The sequence below is a fragment of the Acomys russatus genome, chromosome 21 (genome assembly GCF_903995435.1).
Source record: "Acomys russatus chromosome 21, mAcoRus1.1, whole genome shotgun sequence".
NCBI classification, from domain to species: domain Eukaryota; kingdom Metazoa; phylum Chordata; class Mammalia; order Rodentia; family Muridae; genus Acomys; species Acomys russatus.
In genome coordinates this window covers 48578947-48602475 of record NC_067157.1, presented here as the reverse complement: position 1 = coordinate 48602475, position 23529 = coordinate 48578947, and the positions used below count along the sequence as shown (strand labels likewise).

Sequence of the window (23529 nt, the reverse complement as noted above, 5' to 3'; positions counted from 1 at the left end):
CTCTTCCCTACTGAGCCATCTCTCTGACTGACCTTTACTTTCCAGTCCAAAATACTTTTAATAGAGAAAATATGGAAAGTTTTTTTTAAAAACATATAGAAAGAAAAACAAATTATTTATCATCTCACAATTCATCAGTCGATCAACACCTCCTCACCAACACAAGACACTAGCAATGTAAGGCAGCCACTAAACTCACAGGCTTCTGTAGGTAGACAGCAGTCTACTGACTGTCTGAAGATCCAGGAAGGCACACAGTGAGGATGGCAACAGCATACAGAAGAGTATGCAATATTTACATCTTTTTCTGAATTAAAAAAAAAATCTAAAATATTTTTTAAAGTACAAAGTATTACAAAAGGGAAATATTTATTTTCCTACAATTTGAGTATAGACCTGGTATTTAGCATGTGTGACGCCTGGCTGCACAATCTCCAGCACCAAAATTACAATAAAAGTGGCTATCAACATTATTATTACAACATAGATTTTGGTATTTATAGCTGGTCATTCTTCCTTTGGGCTATAATAAATGGTCCCAAGTGGATAATAAATAAATTAGGAATATCCTATTTTTCAAGTATGGTAATTGCCTAAAGATAGCATTATAATTCTTGAATACTATTTGAAAGGAAAATATTTTAGAATCTAAGTAAGTTCAAAATTGTACTTGTAGCAAAAATAAAAGTCAACTTTACCCATAAACAAACATCTTTTTGCTTTGTTTTTTGAGACACGGTTTCTCTGTGTAGCCCTGGTTGTCCTCGAATTCAGAGATCCACCTGCCTCTGATTCCCTGAGTACTGGGATTAAAGGCATGTGCCACCGCTGCTTGGCAACAAATATTATTTTAAAAATCATAAGCCGCCAGACACAGTGGCACATGCCTTTAATGCCAGCACTCAGGGAGACAGAGGCAGGAGGATCTCTGTGTGTTTGAGGACAGCCTAGTCTACAAAGCAAGTCCAGGGCAAACAATGGTACACAGGGAAACTCTGTCTCGAAAAACAAAAATAAAGCTATGTAAGTCCTTTCAGTCAACAAATGTGTACCTCCTTTCCAAATCTGGGAATGGGAGGGCTAAAAGTTAAAAAATAAATAAATAGATAGATAGATAGATAGATAGATAGATAGATAGATAGATAAAAGTTCAGGTCAAGATAGAGTATGTCAAATAAATACATGTGCCCTTCTCTGCAGCCCCTACCTGATGGCAACTGAAAATGCTGAACTAAGCAAAGCTACCTGGTGATTCAAAAGTAAAACAGCAGGCCAGTGCAGACATGAGGCTGTGTATGACAGAAGATAAATTCCAGAGTATTGGGTAGGTACATCTCCATCAGGCTTTGAGCCCAGTGCTGGCAAAAATCAAAGAATGGTGCAACCAACAGAAGCAAAGGAACCAGTAGAAACTGGCCCTGTATCCAATTAGAAAAGCAAATAAAAGGACCCTTGGGAGATGGAAAGGAGAGAATCTTTTTCCCTCTTCTATTTCTTTTTTAACTGGTCCTTACAAGGGCTGGAAGGCAGCCACGTTTACAACATGAACATCTAGCAGGAAGCACAAGCAAAGAAAGGGGCCTGTATTATGTAACTGTGGAGGGAGGCGGTGGTCCTATTTTATTGTATTATGGAACTGTGGAGGGAGGCGGTGGTCCTATTTTATTGTTTCCCTTTACTTCACTCACAGCAGGTAACTTTTTGAATAAAAAACAAAAAAGCTCTAAGAAGAGAAGGTGGGACTCCCAGTGGAAACAGGACACTCTTCTACGCATGAACTAACAAGTCCTGGAGCTGGAGAGATGGCTCAGAGGTTAAGAGCACTGGCTGCTCTTCCAAAGGTCCTGAGTTAATTCCCAGCAACCACATGGTGGCTCACAACCATCTGTAATGTGATATGATGCCCTCTTCTAACATGTAGGCAGAGCACTGTATACATAATAAATAAATATTAAAAAAAAAAAAAAAAAAAAGAACTAACAAGTCCTGGGCTCATTCTAGACTGTGTCTCCACTAAGAAATCTCAAGAAGCAAGGCAAAGGCTGAGACTAAAGTCCTGTCAATTATTAGTCAATTATTATTGTGTGTGTGTGCGCGCACACACAAACACACACACACACACACACACACACACACACACACACACACGGTAATTTGTCTACTATGTAAGAGGAAAAAACAAAACAAAACAAAAAAATGCTAATCCCAAAAAGACACCAACACTGGAGTCATCAAGAAATGTAAAAGAAAATGATAAATTGCCCATGTACCAGTAAATAAACCCCCATCATTGTTTGTGCAAACAGCCCTAGTTAAGTGAGTGAGCCATTTAAAAAGGAGGGGGCAGGCAGGGAGTGAGTTCTCAACCAGCGTGGTCTACAAAGTCCAGGACAGCCAAGGCTAACAGGGAGAGACTCTGTCTCGAGAAACAAGAAAGAAAGAAAGAAAGAAAGAGAGAGAGAGAGAGAGAGAGAGAGAGAGAAAGAGAAAGAAAGAAAGAAAGAGGCATGAAAGAGGACCTACTGGGAGGAGGTCGCGGTAATGGGTGAGTATGATCAAAATATATTATCTATGTGACTGAAACTGTCAAAGAAATCAACTTCTAACAAAAACTTTTTTTAAGATTGCAATTCTTTTTGGTAATGACAACATGAACCCTTCAAATAAATACACATAGACGTTTTCAGCATAGAAAAAAACTACAAAAAAAATAAATAAATAAGAGCAAACTGTTAATTTTATCCTATCAACTACAATACCTGGGAGAAGGTAGTAACATGGCACTGAATATAAGAGCCCAAAAGCTCTTCTACTGACTTCACACACTTACAAGGCCATCACTCTGCCGGGCGTGGTGGCGCACGCCTTTAATCCCAGCAGTCGGGAGGCAGAGGCAGGTGGACCTCTGTGAGTTTGGGGCCAGCCTAGTCTACAAAGTGAGTCCAGGACAGCCAAGGCTACACAGAGAAGCCCTGTCTGGGGGAACGATGGGGGTAAAATATACTGTTAACCCAACTAACTTAAATAATTAAAATAAAAAATAATTAACTCTGCACTGGTACTAGCACAGCCAATGAGGTCTAAAATAAGTAATCATCCTAGGAAGAACAGAAATGTATATGTTAAATAATAAATGTAAACACTTTAATTCTTTACGATATTTTAAACATAACTAAATACAGAAACAAAAGTAGAGAAATATTCAAAAATTGTCAACTACATATAATAAGCATGAATAATTTTTAAAAAAACAAAACAAACTCTACCATTCCTCCCTCTCCCATGTCATAAAATATCATGCTGTGTAGTCAAGGCCAGCTTCAAACTTATGGCAACCCTCCTACCTCTGTCCCCCAGTGATGGGATCATAGGTGTAAGCCACCAAACCCGGTTTCAACAGAAAAAAATGAAGTGCACTGATCAATCTTCAGCAACACTGTCAGACCAGGTGACTACTTAATCAGGACAAACTAATTGTATTGTAATCAGTAGTGTATTTTTTAAAAGATTTATGTTTATTTCATTTGTAGGAGTGCTTTGCCTCCATGTGTATAGGTACCCTGTGTGTACCTGGCCAGTGGAGGCCGGAAGAGGGCACCGGATCCTGTGGAACTGTGGTTGTAAGCTGGCCACATACTCTGTAAGAGCAGCCCTCCAAAATTAAGTATTTTCTGAAAGGCAATGTCATAGCCCTCAGCTATCAAAAGGTGATTAAGAAATTACAGGGGTTTGTTTTTGCTTTAATTACTGTCAAACAAAATGTATCAAGTGAGTCTTTGTAAACGATTTAGTTGGACATCTGTACTTGGTTTGGAAATAAAAACAGTATTTTTATTTATTTGCAAGCTTGTAATAAAGTTTATTAAAAAGGAAGGAAGGAAGGAAGGAAGGAAGGAAGGAAGGAAGGAAGGCAGGAATTACAAGGAGGCAGCAGCACATGTCTTTAACCCCAGCACTCGGGGCAGAGGCTGCAGGTGGATCTCTGTGAGTTCGAGGTCCTCTGCCAGTGATTCAGCAGTGTCAGGACTGCTCAACCATGTTCTCCTTCAGAGGACCTGACAGGATTGACAGTATTTGAATTGTCTTGACTTATAACGAGTAACAACTAAATTGAAACTATTGTAGAACCACATCAAATATGCTACAGACTCTGGGGATCACAGAACTGATTTAGCTTCCAAGAACAAAACTAGAAAGTATGGAGACCATTGCTTGGTCCCAGTATGGGGAACTGAAGTAGGAAGAGAGTTCAAGGCAGCAGCACTACACGGCAAGCCCTTGTCTTAGAGAGAGAGAGAGAGAGAGAGAGAGAGAGAGAGAGAGAGAGAGAGAGAGAGAGAGAGAGAGAAAAGAAAAAGAAGAAGGAGGGAAGGAAGGAAGGAGGGAGGGGGAGGGAAGAGAGGAGAGGAAAGGAACAAATGAGGCTGGCAAGAGCACTAGCAGCTCTTCCAAAGGACCTAGGTTCAATTTCCCGGACTCAAATGGCAGCTCACAGCTGTAACTCCACAGTCCCCTGACATGCAACTGATACACAGACTTACACTCAAACAAACACCCATACACATAACAAAAATTACTAAGTAAATGCCACAAAACCATAAACAAAAGACAAAAAGACAGAAAACAAGCCTACCAGCTAGCAACCATGTAAATCTACACAGCTGAGTCCGTCCCTCGGGAAGATGACGGATTGTGGAAGCCAATACTGTGAAAGCAAGGGTGTCAGCCTATAACCAAACACATTTAACCAAAAACTTACAAGTTTGTGAATTTACTTATCAAATGACTTAATAAAATTCACCTAAACATGATTATATGCAATCCTTAGTAAGGCCTTAGGGCTCAAAATCCTTGACAATGAGAGTCCCTTTCTCTAAGAAAAACTGGCTGAAATTATGTTAAAATAGAACTTTCTCCCAAAACTAAGATGCATGATACTTTGGGTTTGAACAAAAGCATGCCAGAAAATGCTATGGAACTTTTAAATTATTAAAAAGCTATCATTCACTGAACTCTTATCTTACTCAATCACCGTTAAAATTTTCCGTATGTGTATTTTCAGTATGTGTGGTAAAAAAGAATGGCCCCCATAGGCCTATAGGGCATGGCACTATTAGAAGGAATGGCCTCGTTAAAGTAGGTGTGACCTTGCTGGAGGAAGCCGTCACTGTGGGGCAAGGGCACAGTGTGACCGACAGTCTCCTTCTGCTGCCTGCCTATCCAGATGTAGAACCAGTACCACATCAGCCTGCCTGCTGCAGTAACAATAATGAGTGGACTAAGCTGGCCATGACAGTGCTCACGTTTAATCTCAGCTCTTGGGAGGGAGGCAGAGACAGGTGGATCTCTCTGAGTTTGAGGTCAGCTTGGTCCACAAATCAAAGGCTACAGAGAAACCCTGTCTCGAAACAAACAACAGAACAATCATGGACTAAACTCGACTGTAAGCTGGACCAAATTTAATGTGCCCTTTGTAAGAGTTGCTGTGGTCATCAGGGTGCCTCTTCACAGCAATACAACACAAACTAAGACATGTGGGCATATTCATGAATATGAAACAAGCATGCTACAGATCCTAGTGAAAACTATCTTTTATTACTGTTAAGGATTGAGTTTCTTTCCTTTCCTTTTTTTTTTTTTTTTTTTTTTTTTTTTTTTTTTTTTTTTTTTGGAGACAGGGTTTCTCTGTGTAACCTTGGCTGTCCTGGACTTGCTTTGTAGACCAGGCTGGCCTGGAACTCACAGGGATCAGTGCGCCATCACCCCCAGTTTTACAATTCAGTTTCTTAAAAGCTTTGCTAGTAGGTAAAACAATAAAAAAGCTTGGTAATACAGACCAAAGTTAATATTGATCCAAAAGACTGCAATACTAAAGTCCAAATTTTTCTGTCTATTGTGAAACAATCTTGTTCAACTGTTCTCCAATTTGGAAACTATGCACAATATAATCTGGCAAATTCTTTTAAACTAAATCTCTGTAACTTTTACCTATTACTAAAATATATAAAAATATCAAGCTACTTTCCAAGACACAAAATATTCAAAATTGTACTACAGATTTCCATGTTTTACCCTAAGAACTGCCTTTCTTTTATGCTTCCTTTCTAACACCAAATTCTTTTTTTTTATATATTTTATTTAATTTTTTAAATGTATGTGCATTGGTGTGAGGGTGTCAGATCTTAAGAGTTACAGACAGTTATGAGCTGCCATGTTGGTGCTGGGAATTGAACCCAGGTCCTTTGGAAGAGGAGGCAGTGTTCTTAACCACTGAGCCATCGCTCCAGCCCCCTAACACCAAATTCTATAGCTTTCCAAATCCTTTATAAAATTAAATTTCAAATGTCAAACTAAGTCTGAAAAGTAGCTAAAAGCTGCTGTTCTCTCTACTTTTTCAATGTATCAACTAAAACTAAGAAGAAGAAAGAAGACCACAAGCATATTCACTGAGATGACTGGTTAGGCACTCCTCTCGGGTGCCTGTCTAATCCACAGCTCTCCTGCACAACTGACACTCTATCCCATCTTCCTTTGACAGCAACCACATTTAAAAATAAATCCATCCTGGCCAGACACAGTGGCACACGCCTTTAATCCCAGCACTCGGGAGGCAGAGGCAGGTGGATCCCTGTGATCCCTGTGAGTTCCAGGCCAGCCTGGTCTACAAAGCAAGTCCAGGACAGCCAAGGCTACACAAAGAAACCCTGTCTCAAAAACAAAGCAAAAGATAAACAAATCCATCCTGGGCAGGTGTGCTAATACACATAGCTTTAAGTCCAGCATTCAGAAGGCAGGGGCAAGTGAATCTCTTGAGTTTGAGGCCAACCTGGTCTACACAGCAAGTTCCAGGGCAGCCTAAGAAAACACAGTAAAACCCTGTCTTAATAACAACAGCAAGAACAACAACAAAACCCATTCCATAAAACTGAGAACAGTGGATTATATAAATGTGTAAATGCAGCTAGGCATGGTGGTTCACAAATCTACAATTCCTGCACGGGGTGCTGATGCAGGAGGACAGCTGAGTTCCAGCCTGACTACAGAGACAAACAAATGTGACTAAGAAACAAGGTGGGGGAAGGAGCTATTAATTTGTTCTAATTTGGTTACATGTACATATGTATCCTGAATAAAGAATGACCCCTCATCCTCAAATCTCCTGAATGGCATCTTTTGAAAGTCAAGTTCATGCAAAAACCTAAACAAGGGAGCCAAAATCAAAACCACAAACTTCAATTATGCCTATAGCCACAAACACACAACACAATGGTATTCAACTAGCATATCATAAAATCAAGGGTAAAAATCATTCTTCATAAGATAATGCAAAATATGTAAGTATACAGGTAGTTACATAAAAATCTTCAGCGTACAACTTCCCCATGACTTAAACAATCCCCCTTTCTAGTCCTGTGGTAGCATCGAAATGAAGAGACTAGACTGGCTGGGCAGGATGGCTTTAATCCCAGCACTCAGGAGGTAGAGGCAGGTGGATTACTGTGAGGTCAAGGCCAGCCTGGTCTAGAGTTCAGGACAGCCAAGATAACACAGAGAAACCTTGTCTTGAAAAACCAAAAAAAGATAAGACTTTTTACTTTTTCTTAGTTTGAGAAGTGGCAGTAACAGTATATTGACCAAGATAAGGGAATCACTCATTTATTAAAAAGGTTCCTGACAGCAAATCCCCTGACTGCATTGGCTACAATCCCTCAAATGAGTAAGCTTTATTTCTAACAATCCAATAGTTTAATTTCATGATCATAAAAGAACTGTGTAACATTACATAAAATGCTCAATAAAGGATACTAGCTGCCTTAATGCTAAAGTCCTAATAAACTGCCACTAGTGCAATTTAAATTTTTAATTTTTTTCATAGACCTTCTAATATACTACCTAAGAGGGTTAGTTTGTTTGTTTTTATTTTGGGGGGACAGGGTTTGTCTGTGTAGTCCTGACTGTCTTGGAGCTCTCTATGTAGACCAAGCCAGTCTCCAACTCCGAATCCAGCTCCCTCTGCCTCCGAATGCTAAGAGATGTACACCACCATAACCGGCCACTACTTAAGTTTTAATCATGTAAGACTGTGAGCTTGGTGTGGTGGTTCACATTGTAATTCCACCATTCACAAGACTGCGGCAAAAAAGCCAAGTTTAAGGACATTATTTTTACTCTTATTGAGGAATGCGATCCCCCAAGTTACTTCTCTCTCCAAGCTGCTTGTTCACCTTGGTACTATAGCAATGCTGATGCAGTCACTAGGATACAGTAAGCACTCTTCAGCTTTGTGGACCTCAAGCATTGCTACAGAAAAAATATGCCGACTCCTCAGACTATGGATCCACTCAGGAGAAAGTAACCATCCCTCAACATGTACTTTCTCATAGCTATCAAGAGAATCTACACTATTGAAAAAGGGCCTTCCGCTGGGCATCAGTGGAGCACCCCTGTAATCCCAGCACTAGGGGAGGCAGAGGCTCGAACTCTGTGAGTTCGAGGCCAGCCTGATCTACAAAGTGAATCCAGGACAGCAAAAACTGCACAGAAAAACCCTGGGGGGGGGGGGGGGGGGCAAGTAGAGCCTTCCTTCTAGCTATGGTTGTTTCAACACTTAACTCTCTAAATTTTACAATGCTACTTTGAAGAATGCTAAATAAATGGTTTGTTGTCACAATCAATCCTGATACTAAAGCTATGAAAAACTTAAAAATGGCCAGGTGGCCTGTACACCTTTAACGCCAGTACTTGGGAGGGAAGCAATCTATGTTGAGTTTGAGGCCAGCCTGTTGTTCTACATAGTTCCAGGGCTTCCAAAGCTACAGAAAAATCCTGTCTCAAAAAAAGAGAAAATAAAGATGATAAAAACTAGTTTACCTTTAATGACTTGAATTTAAAAAAAAAAAAAAAAAAAAAAAAGCAAAAATGAAATACAAGAAAAAAAAACAGAACCTAGTTATATTCCAAATGAATACATTAAAAGAGGACAAAATTGGGGCTGGAGAGATGGTTCAGCAGTTAAGGACACTGGCTGCTCTTCCAGAGGTTCTGAGTTCAATTCCCAGCAACCACATGGTGGTCACAACCATCTATAATGGGATCTGATGCTCTCTTCTGGCATGGGCCATATATGCACACAAAACACTTGTACATAAATAAATAAATAAATAAATTTTTAAGAGGTAAAAAGCCTAACCAATAAATTTTGTATTTGATATTTTAATTGTATGTTCTCAGGCTAAACAAAACAAGTATTAAATATTAAGTCTGAGCTAGTACAAGTATGCACAGAAATAAGCATTAGCCCTGGAACTATTTCTATGTGTGTTAGGACTGAGTGAATTATAAGCAAACTGTAGGTCAGTTCCCAACCTGGGGGTCGCATATCAGATATTTACATTATAACTGATAACAGTAGCAAAATTACAATTATGAAGTGGCAACAAAAATAATTTTATGGTTGGAGGTCATATTCCAAAAACTGATTAGCACTTGTCAAAGTGCCCAAGGTCAGCTTGAAGAATTAAAACTGGCCATGGAAGATTTTTAAAGGCTAAGGAATAAAAAAGAATCCATGAGTTTGCAACAATACACACAATTATATTCACACATAAATTAAGAGAAAGGAAAGCTCTCATAGATGCAAAGAAATACAGGCAATAGCAGACAATAGCTTGGTGACTATATTAGTACTAACTGACCCAGGCAAGAAATGAACCTATGCTAAAACAAGTGAGCAAATTTTGAGTGACATTTTTTTAAGGATTTGTTTATTTATTATATATACAGTGCACATTAGATCATATTATAGATGGTTGTGAGCCACCATGTGGTTGCTAGGAATTGAACTCAGGACCTCTGGAAAGGCAGTCAGTGCTCTTACCACTGAGCCATCTCTCCAGCCCGACATTTTTTATATTTTTATCAAGAGCTTTCCAATAAGAGAAAAAAAGGCAGAGAAAGCAAAGAAACCTGTAACCAAAGCCATCATTCGTGCTAACCACCCAGATCCTGCCAAAGACACATAACATGAAACTACAGAGCAGACAAGTCAATATGGAGAGAGTTCTAAACTGCCCTGTCACCAAACACTGCCACTTCAAGCTCATAGAAAAAAGGAGTAACTGTTCCAAATTAAAGGAGGTGAGACAATCATTAAGGCGTGGTGTAGAAATCATTCCACAAGGAAGACTGTAAGTACAATATACAATGAAACTTGGAAAAGACCTTCAACAATAATTTATCAATGTCAACTTCTCAAAGCAGAATACTGTATTTTGATTAAGCAATTATACTTTTAAAAGAAAATAAACAGCTTTTCAGAGGTAACTGGCACTCTGAATTGGAACTTACTCTCAAGATATTCACAAAAAAGTTTGTGTTCATGTATTATGAAAAGAAACAGAGAAAGCAAATGTGTTTAACACGAAGACTCTGGCGCTGGAGAGATGGCTGGGCAGCTGAGAGCACTGTCCTTCTTGCAGAGGACTAAGACTCAATCTTCAGCACCACACTAGGTCTGACAGCCATCCCTAACTCTACTCCCAGGGGATCCAGCACTCTCGTCTGTCAGGTACCCACTCAATGCACATACATACAGGCGAAGCACTCAGACACATAAAATAATAAACTTTAAAAAAAAAAAAAAAAAAGAATCTGGGTAAAGTTTGCACCTAAACTTTTGTTCGTGCCATTTTTCTACAAGGATGCTTCAAATAATTAAGAAAGGTAAAAGCTATTATCCGGACACGATGCCAATTAAGTTACTGAAAGATTAATCACTGGCCCTCCTTTACAAAAGGCAAGGAAAAAGCCTGGAGAGGGTCTTGCAATCTGCCACTATAGTGCCCTAGGGTCAGGCTGTTGGCGAGTTTGGACTCACTTCTGGCAGCTTCAGCTTCACCAGAGTCGAGCAGAACCTGTGGGCAGTGGCCTAGTGGCAGCCAAGGATCTAAAGTTACAGGCCTACGACCTGACCTGGCTGGCCTGCAGATTTACAGATTTCTGAGAGGTGCTTTGTCTTTCTTCAGAAATGGTCAAGTTCATGAAACCCAGGAAGGCAGTGCTAGTCATCCTGGCTAGATGCTACTCCAGACACAAAGCCATCATCATGAAGAACGTTGATGATGGCACCTCAGTCAGCCCTAACAGGCACGCTCCAGTAGCTGGAATTGCTCAATTCTATGTTCAAAAAGTGACAGGTACCATGGGCAAGAATAAAATCATCAAGATATCAACAATCAAGTCCTTTGTGAACGTTTGTAACTACAATCACCTCATGCCCACAAGATACTCTGTGGATGTATTTTCTTGGACAAAACTGTTGTCCAAAAAAAAAAAGTCTCAGCTCTGAAACACAAGAGGAGGTGGGAGGCCAAGGTCAAAGTTGAGGAAGAATACAAGACAAGAAAAAAAAAGGGTTTTCTAAAAGCTTTACTTTTAGGTCTACTTTTTGTTTCCATCATTAAAAATTTTTAAACAAAAGCAAGAAAAAGACAAAAAGCAAGGAAATCTGTAGAGGGCTAAATCTCACCTTTCTGCTCCTGTTCAATGCCTACAGCACCCACCCACTCAACCGCTCACAAGTTCTAACACGTGGCTGAACCATGATAACTGTCTCGGAGGAGGACAGTTTTAACACAATAAACACAAAGGGCCCTCGGTGTCTGTGGCTCCCGCATCCATGAGTTCACCCAACCACAAGTCAAACATAACCAGAAAAAAAACTGTACTGAATATGTGTTGACTTTTTCTTATTCCCTAAACAATCGGGTGCACCCAATCTTCACACAGTGTCTGCATCCGAAGTAACTGAGAGATAACTACCAATGTATAGAAGCCTGTGAATAGGTTACATGCAAATCACATGCCTTTTTCTATAAGAGACCTGAACATCTAAGAACTTGGGTATCTGCAAGGATAGAGAGGGTGCCGTCCCCTGGACATCCAGGGAGGACTTATATAAAAGTCACTCATTTTTATAGAAGTACTAAAAAAAATGTACGCTAGATATTTTCCATCAAAGTGAACAGCTATTACAAAGATAATTCAATATATAAACGGTTTTGTCTGCAGAAATTTTATTTGAATTCAAGATTTATGTTAAAAAGAGGAAAGATTTTTTTAAAAATTACTTGGTGGTTAACAACGGAGCTTAGTGATAAGGAGGTTACCATACCCGAGGCACTAGGCTCAGTCCACAGAAACAAATAAAAACTTAGGAGAGGGTTGTTTACTAATACTTGAATTACTTTGATTAATTCAAACAATGTGTCAACTTTATGACATCAAGACAAACTTACTGAATGAAAGAAAGCCATAAGCCAGTTTGGAGCAACCTTCACAGCCTCACTATGAGGAGTCTGCATCACCCGCAGGCTGCATACACTAATATGTCTGCCTTCAACTGTTTTAGGAGCTCTAAGGAACACACCCAAATCAGAACGTGTTAAAACAAAGGTACCAAGTTTTTTCCATGCTTAGACCAAGGAAAAGATTTTAAATAAAAATTGTATCTGTTACTTTTCCAAAACTTAAGACTTTTCGTTGCAAGTTAACAGAAGCCACACACGCAGTGACTATCTCAGTTGCAGGTGGAGTGACCCTTAGAGCTGCATCTTATGCATGATACTTGTGATTCTAAAAAAATGAAAAGTTTAGCTGGGCGTGGTAGTGCAAGCCTTTAATCCCAGCACTTGGGAGGCAGAGGCAGGTGGATCACTTTGAGTTCGAGGCCAGCCTGGTCTACAGATTGAGTCCAGGAAAGCCAGAGCTACACAGAGAGACCCTACTTCAAAACACTGCCCCACTCCCCAAAAGAAAAAGAACAAAAAGTTTTAGGATAAAATTCAACAGTACTAATGCCGGGCGTGGTGGTGCACGCCTTTAATCCCAGCACTCGGGAGGCAGAGGCAGGCGGATCGCTGTGAGTTCGAGGCCAGCCTGGCCTACAAAGTGAGTCCAGGACAGGCAAGGCTACACAGAGAAACCCTGTCTCGAAAAACCAAAAAAAAAAAAAATTCAACAGTACTGCCTGGGAAGCCTGCCATCTCCCTACTTAGTCCACTGTGAGCACTACAGGAGGAGGTGTCCTGGCTCAGGGAGAGGACACTTGGACTGAGCAGCCAGCAGAACTGGGCCTGGAGAGAAGAGTTCCAACAGATCCCAGCTCGAGGAAGAATGCTGGAACCAAGGGCTGAGGAAAGAAGGGCAACAAGAACATAACCCAAGGGGAGACAATGGCCTTCTGTTCGCCTCATTCATCGCTGTATTCACGAAGATAGACATTTTCCTGGTGTATAGTGAGCATTCTGTAGGAAACTAACAACAGGATCAAATAGTGAAACCCTAGACCTTTCAAATCAACCTATAAAAGTGACAAATCACTTAAGTTGCAGATTTCAAAAGCTTTCTTGCTATGCACTCCCTATCAGTTAGGGCTGTCTATAACGAACATAAGCAGTCTATCTGTCACTCTTCATAAAATAGGCAATGGCAAAGCCTGACGCTTACTAGCCCATTCCTGCATCTTAATTTGGTTTTGTCAGTACTTATGATGTAGAATGATGGAGATGAAACAAGAGCATAACCTGACTCACAAAGAGCAAACAGCATGGCTGCCATCCTTGAGACAGATCTTGTAAGCAGGCACAGGCTACAGACATTGCTCCAGCCCTGACTTCTTTATACGCACACATCTGAGCCATACTTCACTCCTCTAGTAAGAAACATCAAATCTCACCTAGTTTGTTTCTCCACACCTATAGCATACCTCTCCACACCTCACTCATTTATTTGCAAACATTAAATTATGAGGTCTGTAAGTAGCTGATTATTAATTCAAATTATGTTATCAAAAATGTAGTGAAATTATGTAGAACAGAATGCAAGCAAATTCAAACATGACATATGTCACTGTTAAGCCCAGTAACTTTTCCTTCCCCATTTTTGAAAAAATACCAATATTTGTTATAAAACAATTAAGTTTTACTTCCTATATGATCATTATAAGATTACTAACATGTTGCAAGTGGCAAACTCCATCTGCTCCCCAAGTACTACCGTACAAGCAATACAGAATTTCACTACCAAGACATAACCCTGCATTTCCCAGAGAGCCTGCCTTAGGTGGGTCATAGTCATCTTACTATGCTTCTTGTGTCCATGCTGCTGGAACAGCAGTCTGTACAAGCAGGAGAAGAGGCACAATCCTGAGAGAGAGGAGTAGAGAAAGACATTGAGAAAACAAGAACAGACAACACGAGCTCACTCAAGACTGTGAGCTCAGCCAGTGTTCAAGGTCACGGTTGCTCACATTTTGTCATACTACTATGAGTTAAAAAACTGTCCATTAACAGCAAGTCTGGCCCTAGAAAGTGGTATCTGAAATCACATATGGAAGTAATAAAGTCAACATTAACTCTAAATTACCTATTGCAAATGATCATAAAATATAACTGTGCAGGTGAGTGGAGATATACAAGTCTCTTAAATATCAACAGAATTACTCTAGCAAATTTAATGCTAGTCTAGAACGCCATGGTTTAATAATGTATGGATTTCAATAGTGGCAGGTTGAAATTATATACACTCAAATCATGCAGTATCAAAATCTATTCAATCTGAGTCACTCTAATAGTCTAAACGTGCACTGCTGTGGGTAAGAAAAGAACTTATTGTATACTCATTTTAAAGCAGTAAATCCAAAACAGCTTGAACACAATTACTGCCCAACATAAACTTGTGTCTGCCCTATCTGAAACCCATATTTAATGAAAATTAAAACAAAAATTAAGAGTTCTGACTTAAAATGTTTCTCCTAAACTACATTTATACAATGCCCTACGAATTACCTTTAAAGCAATGTTTAGGCATACTCCATCCTCATAAGCATAACTGTATTCAACTAGTCAAAGACTCTTCCCATTAACAAAATACCCAAGTTAAAGAAAAGAAAATCACTTAAAAGCACATGTCCAGAAATGTTAGCTACCATCACCAGGCCCCTAGTGAACCGTCACTCAGTCACTCACTGGGCTCTACACTATATTCTAATGAAGTGCCATGCAATGCTGTCACTGTCCTTAGTGAGCTCGTAACCTGGGAAGACTAAGCACTTTAAAGTCTATAAAGAACATAAGCAGTCTATTTGTCACTCTTAATAAAATAGGTAATGGCAAAGCCTGTGCTACTTCTTGACCCACAGTGGGTACACTTCCTAGCCCACTCCTACGCCTTAATTTGGTTTTATCAGTGCTTATGATGTAGAGTCGAGTCCTCATTAGGAGGCAAAGACCAAAGTCCTGTAAGACTGTTTAATGAGACCTAAATCCATGATTTCCAATCAAGATTATGTTACTCCTCTCTTAAGGGATAACTGATAATGCCTAAACACAGAGGTGGATGCCACCAACCAGGAGGGTGCTACACAGCATCTACTGTGTGAAAGCAGGGATGCTTTTAACCTACACTCCGAGTGTTCCTCATAGCAAAGAGTTATGCAGCCCCAAATACCAGCAGCACAAAGTCAGGAGCAATCTATACCACTGGCCCGGAAAGAGGGTCTTCCTTAATTTAAAGCGCTCAGTATGTTCCACCTTTAAGTAATCTTCAACAACGTAGGAAGAAAAATACAGCCTGATACTATTAACCAAAGTTCCCTTTCAAAACAAAACAAGAGAAAAGGGTGACACAGCCCTGAAAGATGAAAATCAAAGAGAAATGTTCTACAAATGCTTCCCATAAATATTTTTCCTGAGCCATAAAGCAAAAATTTACAAACCCAAAACAAACTTCGCACGTTGTTCTTCCTTTTCATTTGTCTCAACCAACCCTGGCTACTAGTTATTGATGGGAAGGTTCTAAGAAGTTCTGTACTTATACAAATCGCCCACTCCGGATACGACACTGGAAGTGCAATGTAGAACAAGAAGGTACCCTGGGCAGCAGAGTGACTCTTGAACGTGTGTGTGCCCTGGAATGGTTCAGAATCAGCCATCCAACCAACGCAAGGATGCCAAGGACAAACCTCCACAGATGTAGGTACTCTAACCAGGACAGCCAGGGCCAGAGGCAAGAGGATTGCTCCAAATTCTAGACTAGCCTCCTCTACACAGAGCTCCAGGGCGGCCAAGACTACCAGTATTCTATCTCAGAAACAGATTCGCCAGTTTTTAGAAAGATGATAGAAGAACCTTTTCAGAATGTAGAAAGTGAGGCAAATCCGAGAATTAAACTGCAACGAATTTTCTAGTATATCTTAAACCCGTAAACCCCATCCGACCTTATACTCAGCCTAGCGAGAGAAATGAAGCATCTCACGGGCAAGTGGTCTACACTAATGTAATCAGCTATAAGAACAACCTACCAGTTTTATTATGTTAAAGATTTACTTTTAATTTTTTGATGTGTGCAAAATATATTAGGGATTTTTTAAAACTCTTAAATGACTCCAATACCCAAGTAAAATTCATCTCCTCTGATTTTGTCCAGGCATAACCACTGTTAACTCACTCTTACACTCTTTACCTTAAAAAGAGTGAGTTTTAAAATTTCTTCTCCAATTGCACTGAAATTTCCTAAAGAAGGCATCGTATCATGTAAAGCCACTGCCTGAGAGAGAGAAGGAGCCCTATTGGCATGGCCTCCAGGCACAGCTGAGCAGAGCATGGACAGCAGCTCATGAGAAGATGCTACCAAGGAAGACTCCAAGTCCACAAGTTAGGCTGCCCTTTGCACTACAGAGGACTCCAAGTCACTCTAAGAAGTGCCTGCTTGGAACAGCAGCAAGTACCTCATGATGACTAACTCCATGTTTACTTTAGCTGCTCCACTCAAGCTTTCATCCTGAGGAAGTCTTCTGAATTAAGGACAAACTTTCTCTCACTGTATCAGAATTATCAACGGCCGTGGGATTACCTCTCATTCAACTCTGGATAATGACGATATCTTCAAAATAGTAATCTCTAATAGAGTGGTGAAAGACAGAGAACTCCTTTGAGAAATTAGAAGGAAGTTGATAAGGAGATGACTCAAGACTGAAATTTTACGGATTTTTAAACAAAGAAAGATGTATTCTCAGGTTCACAATCTCTAGCATGTAATTTCCAAGCTAATGTTTTCTGCTAAACAGAACACTTAGCAGAAATTCAGAGCAACTGTCCTGTCTCAACCTCCTAGGTGCTAGAATTACATGTGTGTACCAGGACACCCAACTCCATATTTTAAGCATTTGAAGGTTTAAAGATGTATTGCTAACAAGCATAATAACAATCCTTTGAGGAGCCAGGAGTGAGGTGCCGCACACCTGCAATCCCGGCCCTTGGGAAGCTGAAACAACAGCAAGACCTTGTCTCAACAATACTAACAATAGTTATGATTACCATGAGCTAAACTGTGATGCCTTAAGCCAATTCACTGTCAGCACTTGAAAACGTGACTTCCTCCCAAGCCTGTAATTCAGACTCCTCATTTTCTGTACTTTGCAAAACGCAACTGAACACAACAGTAATGAATGAGCTGCTCCAGCGCTCAACTGCAGTAACAAAACATGCACCACAGCAGCCGCAAATGCAGAATGTTATAATCAATTTCATCTTTTCTAAATTAGCAAGGCTATGCATTTTGTGCTTAAACAAAAGTATACAGGACCAAGTCTGGTGCAAGCCTATATAATGCTCCTTTCAGAGAAGCTGAGGCAGGAGACCCACGGAATAAATACAAGTCCTGTCTGGACTACAGAGTGAGCTCAAGTGTTAACAGCCTAGGTAAGCTAAGTGAGGACTTCTCTCAAAATAGCAAGAGGGCTGTGACACTGTAGTAGGCGGGAGAATCCTTGCCTAGTGTGTAACAGGCCCTACGTTCAATTTCCAGCCTCAACTCCAAGTCCATCCTCTTAGCCCCACTTTAAAATGAAGTTTACATCATATCAAGATAGAAAGGAAAAGACTTAAGTTGTCTGAGATCGTTGGGGGAAAGGAAGGAACTGGACAGGGGTGCTGCACACTCAAACTGGACCTCAACACTCTGCTCCAGTGGACACAAAACAAGAGGTAGCACACCCAAATAGGGGTGTGACCAGCAGGCCTCTCAGTCCACCACCATTCCTTCTCCACACGGCTCCGGTGGCCTCAGAGAACTAACACTTGTTTTCACCTATCATTGTGGAGAGAGGACGGCAGACACATAAGGGATCTTATAAACAAAGAGAGAAATTCACCATGATGGAAGGGGGTTAGATCAGTAATTTAGAAATAGGAGAGAGGAGGGGTTTTTTGTTTTGAGAGAGGATCTGTTATATCCCTGGCTGTCCTGGAACTCCATAAGTAGACCAAGCTGGCCCTGAACTCTCAGAAATCCATCTGCCCCTCTGAGTACTGGCATCAAACGCATGTCCCAAGAGTCCTGGGTTAGATGGGATGTTTTTCTGTAACTAAAGAACTTAAGTTATGGTGCTGTTTGCAGAAAAAAAAAGAAAGAAAGAAAGTGAAGAGTCTGTTTTCCTACATGGTTACAAAATATTAAAAATGGCTAATTACAGTATCACTGAATTCCTTTTATTCTATATGCTAAAAATACATCGTTAGGAGGGAGTATTAAGTTTTAAACAAGGGGATAACTGTCCATATTATCAGTTATAAATTCACAAGATTTTCAAATGCATTGCCCTCAATATCAGGAAGTTCACCACTATTTCAAGTAATATGCATATACAAGTGGCATGAACTTTAACTTTTAAGCCTTTTGCAGCATCTCTCGATGCTACCTTAAACAAAACAAAACAAAAATTGCAGAAAGGCATTTAAAAGCACTGTCCCATTTGGACATCCACAAATGCTATTTTAAAAACAAATGTATTCATATTAATAGTCAAATTACCAAGTAGAGCATTAGAACTTCCAAATCAAAAGTTCTGAAAAGTATGCTAATTAGTCAGCATACATTTAAATATTTCCTAAGCGGTACAAAGAGGACAAGGATAATGCTGACTGAATCGGTATTTGCTACATTTAATGTTCGACTTGATAATATTCCCTAAAAAGAAATTGAATTTATTTTTTCGAAGCCTATCTTCCAATTAGATCGGCAAATTCAGCAAACAGTGAACAGTGGACACCTGCACTTAAATAAGAAAAAAGAAAGAAAAATCTGCTTGGCCTGACTCGTGAATGAGCCCATGGCAAATGATTCTCCCATCGTCTTCTCTCCTGGGTGCACAATGTCTCCCTAGCAATTATGTCTTTTTCCCTGACTGAAAATCAGAAAGGCAAGTAGAAATAGAAAACTAAATAAATAAAAAATAAAAGGAGGGAAGGGGCATTAAAAATTTAATAAAAAAAAAAAATCGCAGAATAATGTTGCCTCCCTACCAACCATCCAATTAGCTAGATCCCTGGCTGGCAAGTCACCTAGTCAACAGAACCTCAATAATAAACACTACGTGTAACGTGACCACGGAGCACCACCCCGTGGGTCCTCTCCAGGGCCCCGCACCCGTGTGTCAGCTTCCTCAGTCACCGGGGAGGACCTGCGGAGTGATGTCCTGCCAACAGTTCAGACCCTGCAAAAAGCAACGGGCTGCGGGTGGGCGGGCCAGGCCTCGGTGGAACCCACCCGCGAGCGTGGCGCGGCCGCCCCGGGAACCCGGCCGCCCTCCGGCCCTCCCCCCAGCCCTGCCCCGCCCGGGGAGGGGGGCGCGGGCCGTTCCCTTTCTCCCCCCCACAACCCCCGCGACCGCCCCCCACGGCCGCGCCGTCGCCCCACCCGTGGGTGGGGGGGGACGCTGCGGCGCGCGCCCTTGCTCGACACGCGAGCCCGGGGGCCCCGGCCTGGCGGGAGGGCCGGGCTGCGGTACGCACCTCGCTGTTGAAGGTCTTCACGGCCTCCATGTTGTCTGCGCAGAGAGGCCCCGCGGGCCGGCGAAGGAAGAGGCGGCGGCCGGCGCGTTGCGTGCGGGAGGGCGGGCGGGCGGCGGGCCCGGGAGGCCGCGGAGCACGGCGGAGCTGGCGACGCTCCTCAGCGCCGGCGAGGCCCCGGCATGGCCGCGGGGCGGGCGCAGCGAGCAGGACGGAGGCCGCCGGGGCGGGTCGGCGGCGGGGGAGGGGCTGGCGCGGCGCCTTCTCTTGCTTCTCCGCCCCGCTCGGCCGCGGCCTCCACACTCAGGCTCCGGTCCCCTCCACTCTCCACCCCCTTCTCCTCCTTCCTCTTCCTCCCACGGGCTCCTGTGTCACCTCCCCGCCGCCTAGGCCCGCGGGAACCTGCAGCGCACAGCGAAGACACAGGAGGAAGCGCTGACCGCGGCGGCTGCGGCATCCAATATGGCCGACCACCGCGGTCGGGCCGCGCACTCCGAGTCGGCGGCGCCGGACAGCGCGCCCCCTGGCGACCGGGCCGCGCGAGGCCCGAGGAGGCGCCAGACCATCGAGACGGCGCCGGCCAGAGCGGTCGGGATCGCTGCGGCGGGAGCGGGACCCGGCACCGGGCGGCCCGCGTCCCCGACCTCGGGAGCGAGCGCTGCGGCGGGGACGGCGGAACTCGGGGTGGCGGGTCCCGCGGATGAGCGCTGCTCTGTGGAGAACCTCAAAGGGCGGGGGGAGGGCGGGGGGGAGAGGCAGAGAGACCGAATGCAGGAAACCACAGCCTCTCGGTTGCCGTTCCCCAGTGGGATGGCGTCGGCCGCGGGGTTAGGGTGCCTTTGGGAACTTTAGTGGGTGTTAAGAGTCCTCGTCGCCGCCGTGTGCCCGGGAGAGCGTGCTGGCGGCGGGGAGCAAACCCTCCACACAAAAGCCTGCTCGGGACGCGAGCAGCAGCCCTGCGGGAAATGCGGGCTGTGCCAACCCGGCCCGAGCACCTCGGAGGCGGGAAGGAACCCAGAACGCCGCGTTGGGACGTGGAAACGCCACCCGTTTTTATTTATTTATTTATTTTTTTAAAGAAGCAGGTTATTGTCAAGGAATTCTGGCCCAGATGATCGGAGCAGAGGATGCTTGCGGATTCTAGGATGGAGGCGTGCTACTGGTGAAGCGCCTTCGTGCTTACTTGAAGTTAGACGGGGTAGGGGGGGTGCTGTTCCCACCGAACGTTCCCACACATGCTGCCACCTTTGCTTGAAAGTCGTTTGCCATCGCTCTTCCCGAATTCATGCAAAAGGAACAGGGGGGAAGGGAAGGGGGGGGGAGAAGAGAGCTGCTCTAAAGCATCTCCTCTGACCAGAGCCCTGTGAAACACAAGGCGAGTTCCTCCCTGACGTTTTTTAGAGTCCCGCTCCCCTTTTTTTTCGAGTCCCGCTCCCCTTTTTTTTCGAGTCCCGCTCCCCTTTTTTTTCACCTGCCATCTCAAGTGCAGACCAACAGCTCCACTGCCTCCAGTGCTCAGGAGCCGCTGTCACCACGCAGCTTGCATTTTTCTCGACAGTGGCCAAAATGATCTATTTTGGACATAGCGCTAAAGTCCCCAAGTGGTGTGAAGGCCCTGCTACCCCCAGCACATGCCGCTCTTCCACAAGGTTGGCAACAGATAGCATTTGCCTACCTGAGAGACTTGTATGTGCCTCCTCCCCTTAGCTGTGGGCTGTTCATGGTTCATTGGTTGGTTGGTTTTGGATCCTTCAAAAGGTCTCTGACCATGCCGTGCTGGCACTTGAGGTTCACATTCGGCCCTATACAAGCCAGGTGGTCGCAAGAGTTCCCACGTTAGGCCATATTCACTAGGTCACACATCGAACAAGTATGACCGGGCTACACAGGTCAAGCTATTAAAATGCGGTATAAACCACGGAGCCAAACCAGTTAAGGTGCTGAGCAATGCAATTTAAGAAGGATTCCACATCCAGGAAAATACCACGGGACTTTGAAGGGAAGAGGGTAGGGGGGAGCCTCGTGCTCAACAGATGAGACAATAAAGCAAGGGTGAAGGAAAAACTTAAAAGAATCTTGGGTTCTGGACCATTTACAAGGTTTGTGCACAGCTACACCTCCAGAGTGTAAAAGCTTCTGCACTCATGCCCCATTGTATCTGTGTATTTTTATGTACAGACTTCAAGTAAGGATTGTAATTCCCAATTAAAAAAAAAAAAAAAAAGCCGGTGTGAGCCTGCTTAAGCATAAAAATTTCCTGTGCACAGTGTTTGGGTGTGAGGAGGGTTGTTTTTGGAAACAGGATTTCTCTAGGTAGCCCTGGCTGTCCTGGAACTCACTCTGAAGATCAGGCTGACCTCAAACTCAAAGACTGACCAGCTTCTGACTCCCAAATGCTGGGATTAAAGGCATGAGCCACCCAAATGAGGGAGTGATGCCCTCCTCCCCTCCTATGTCCCTCTCCACATAGGGCAGACTAGAGCTGGCCCAGGAGTCATGAGAGTGGGAGAACTGGCTCTGCCCCTTGATGGCTGTGGCTTTGGATGGGCCAGCCGGGCAGGGCCTGAGAGCTTGCCCTGGTGGTGTAGGTGTGCAAACTGGCAGGCTGACTATCAGAGATGCCTCTCAGGCCCCATCCAGGACTTTGAATTGGCCCAGCCCAATGCCTCTCATCCTCACCTGAGACCCTCTCCCTCCCTGGGCCTTGAAGTCCCGCCTTTTCCTCTCCTGCCCAGCTATTGGCTGCTCAGCTCTTTGTTTAACCAATCAGAAGGTGATGAAGCACAATGTTTACAAAACATTGAGACAGAAGCTGCTTCATAAAAAACAACAATGCCAGTGGGGTGTGGTGGTGCACACCTTTAGTCCCAGCACTGCAGAGACAGGCAGAGGCAGGTGAATTGATGTGAGTTCGAGGCCAGCCTGGTCTCCAAAGTTAAGTCTAGGTCAGCCCCGGCTACACAGAGAAACCCTGTCTCCAAAAACAAACAAAAGGCTAAGTCTGGCCTATACTAAAATCTCTAGGTACTCACATCAGCATTTGAATACACGGTGCACAAAACCATCACTCCAACAGCAAATGGACCGTCACCCCAAATGAAGACCATCAACTCACAGTCTGAAAAGTTAATAAGGGAACAATGGGTTAGAGTCACTGGAATCACTACACGCCCCAGAGTCTATGGCATTCTCCTTTGGACATGGTTATCACTGGCCTGTTCCCTAGAACTAAGTCACTTCTGGCCATTACTAAGGATACAATCAGCCAAAACCAGGTCAGAGTCACAACAGCAGCACCCACAATATAAAACTCTGGAATCAGTGGAACGTTCTATGATTCAGTAGCTTAGTCCTCATGAGACTGCTGTGCACTTGAGATGTGGATGGCACCACTGAGAAAAGTATGGTTGTTGCCTATCACATTGGGATGCTCCGGCTTAGTTGGAGGAAATAACTACACAGAATACCTCCAAGATACTAAGGAGATGTGAGATAATAGCACTGAGCAAGAAGCAACTTATTATCCCATCTCAGGAAGAATAATATATAGATATAGGAACTTTATATCTAATATATATATGCTATCTTTTAACTAATACAAACATTTGGAGTATTGTTTAATTCAGAAGTAATAGTTCTCAGTCAGAAAAATGGGAACCTGAGACTCAGCATTAAGGAGCAG

At 43.0% G+C, this 23529-nt stretch overlaps 1 protein-coding gene across 3 annotated transcripts in view; it reads right to left on the bottom strand.

Moving 5' to 3' along the window:
* Scaf8 (SR-related CTD associated factor 8) overlaps positions 1-20342 on the bottom strand; it is a 129934-nt gene extending 109592 nt beyond the window's left edge. For 2 of the 3 annotated variants that reach the window (XM_051164098.1, XM_051164100.1), the window contains exons 1-2: positions 19851-19950; positions 14142-14204 (exon numbers count right to left, since the gene is read on the bottom strand). In XM_051164098.1, the coding sequence (XP_051020055.1) occupies positions 14142-14204; positions 19851-19880 (93 nt within the window). In that variant the 5' untranslated portion in view covers positions 19881-19950. Of the gene's footprint in view, positions 1-14141; positions 14205-19850; positions 19951-20219 lie in introns of those variants that run through there. The other variant, XM_051164101.1, reaches the window with a different exon arrangement.
* Positions 20343-23529: the final 3187 nt, after the last annotated feature.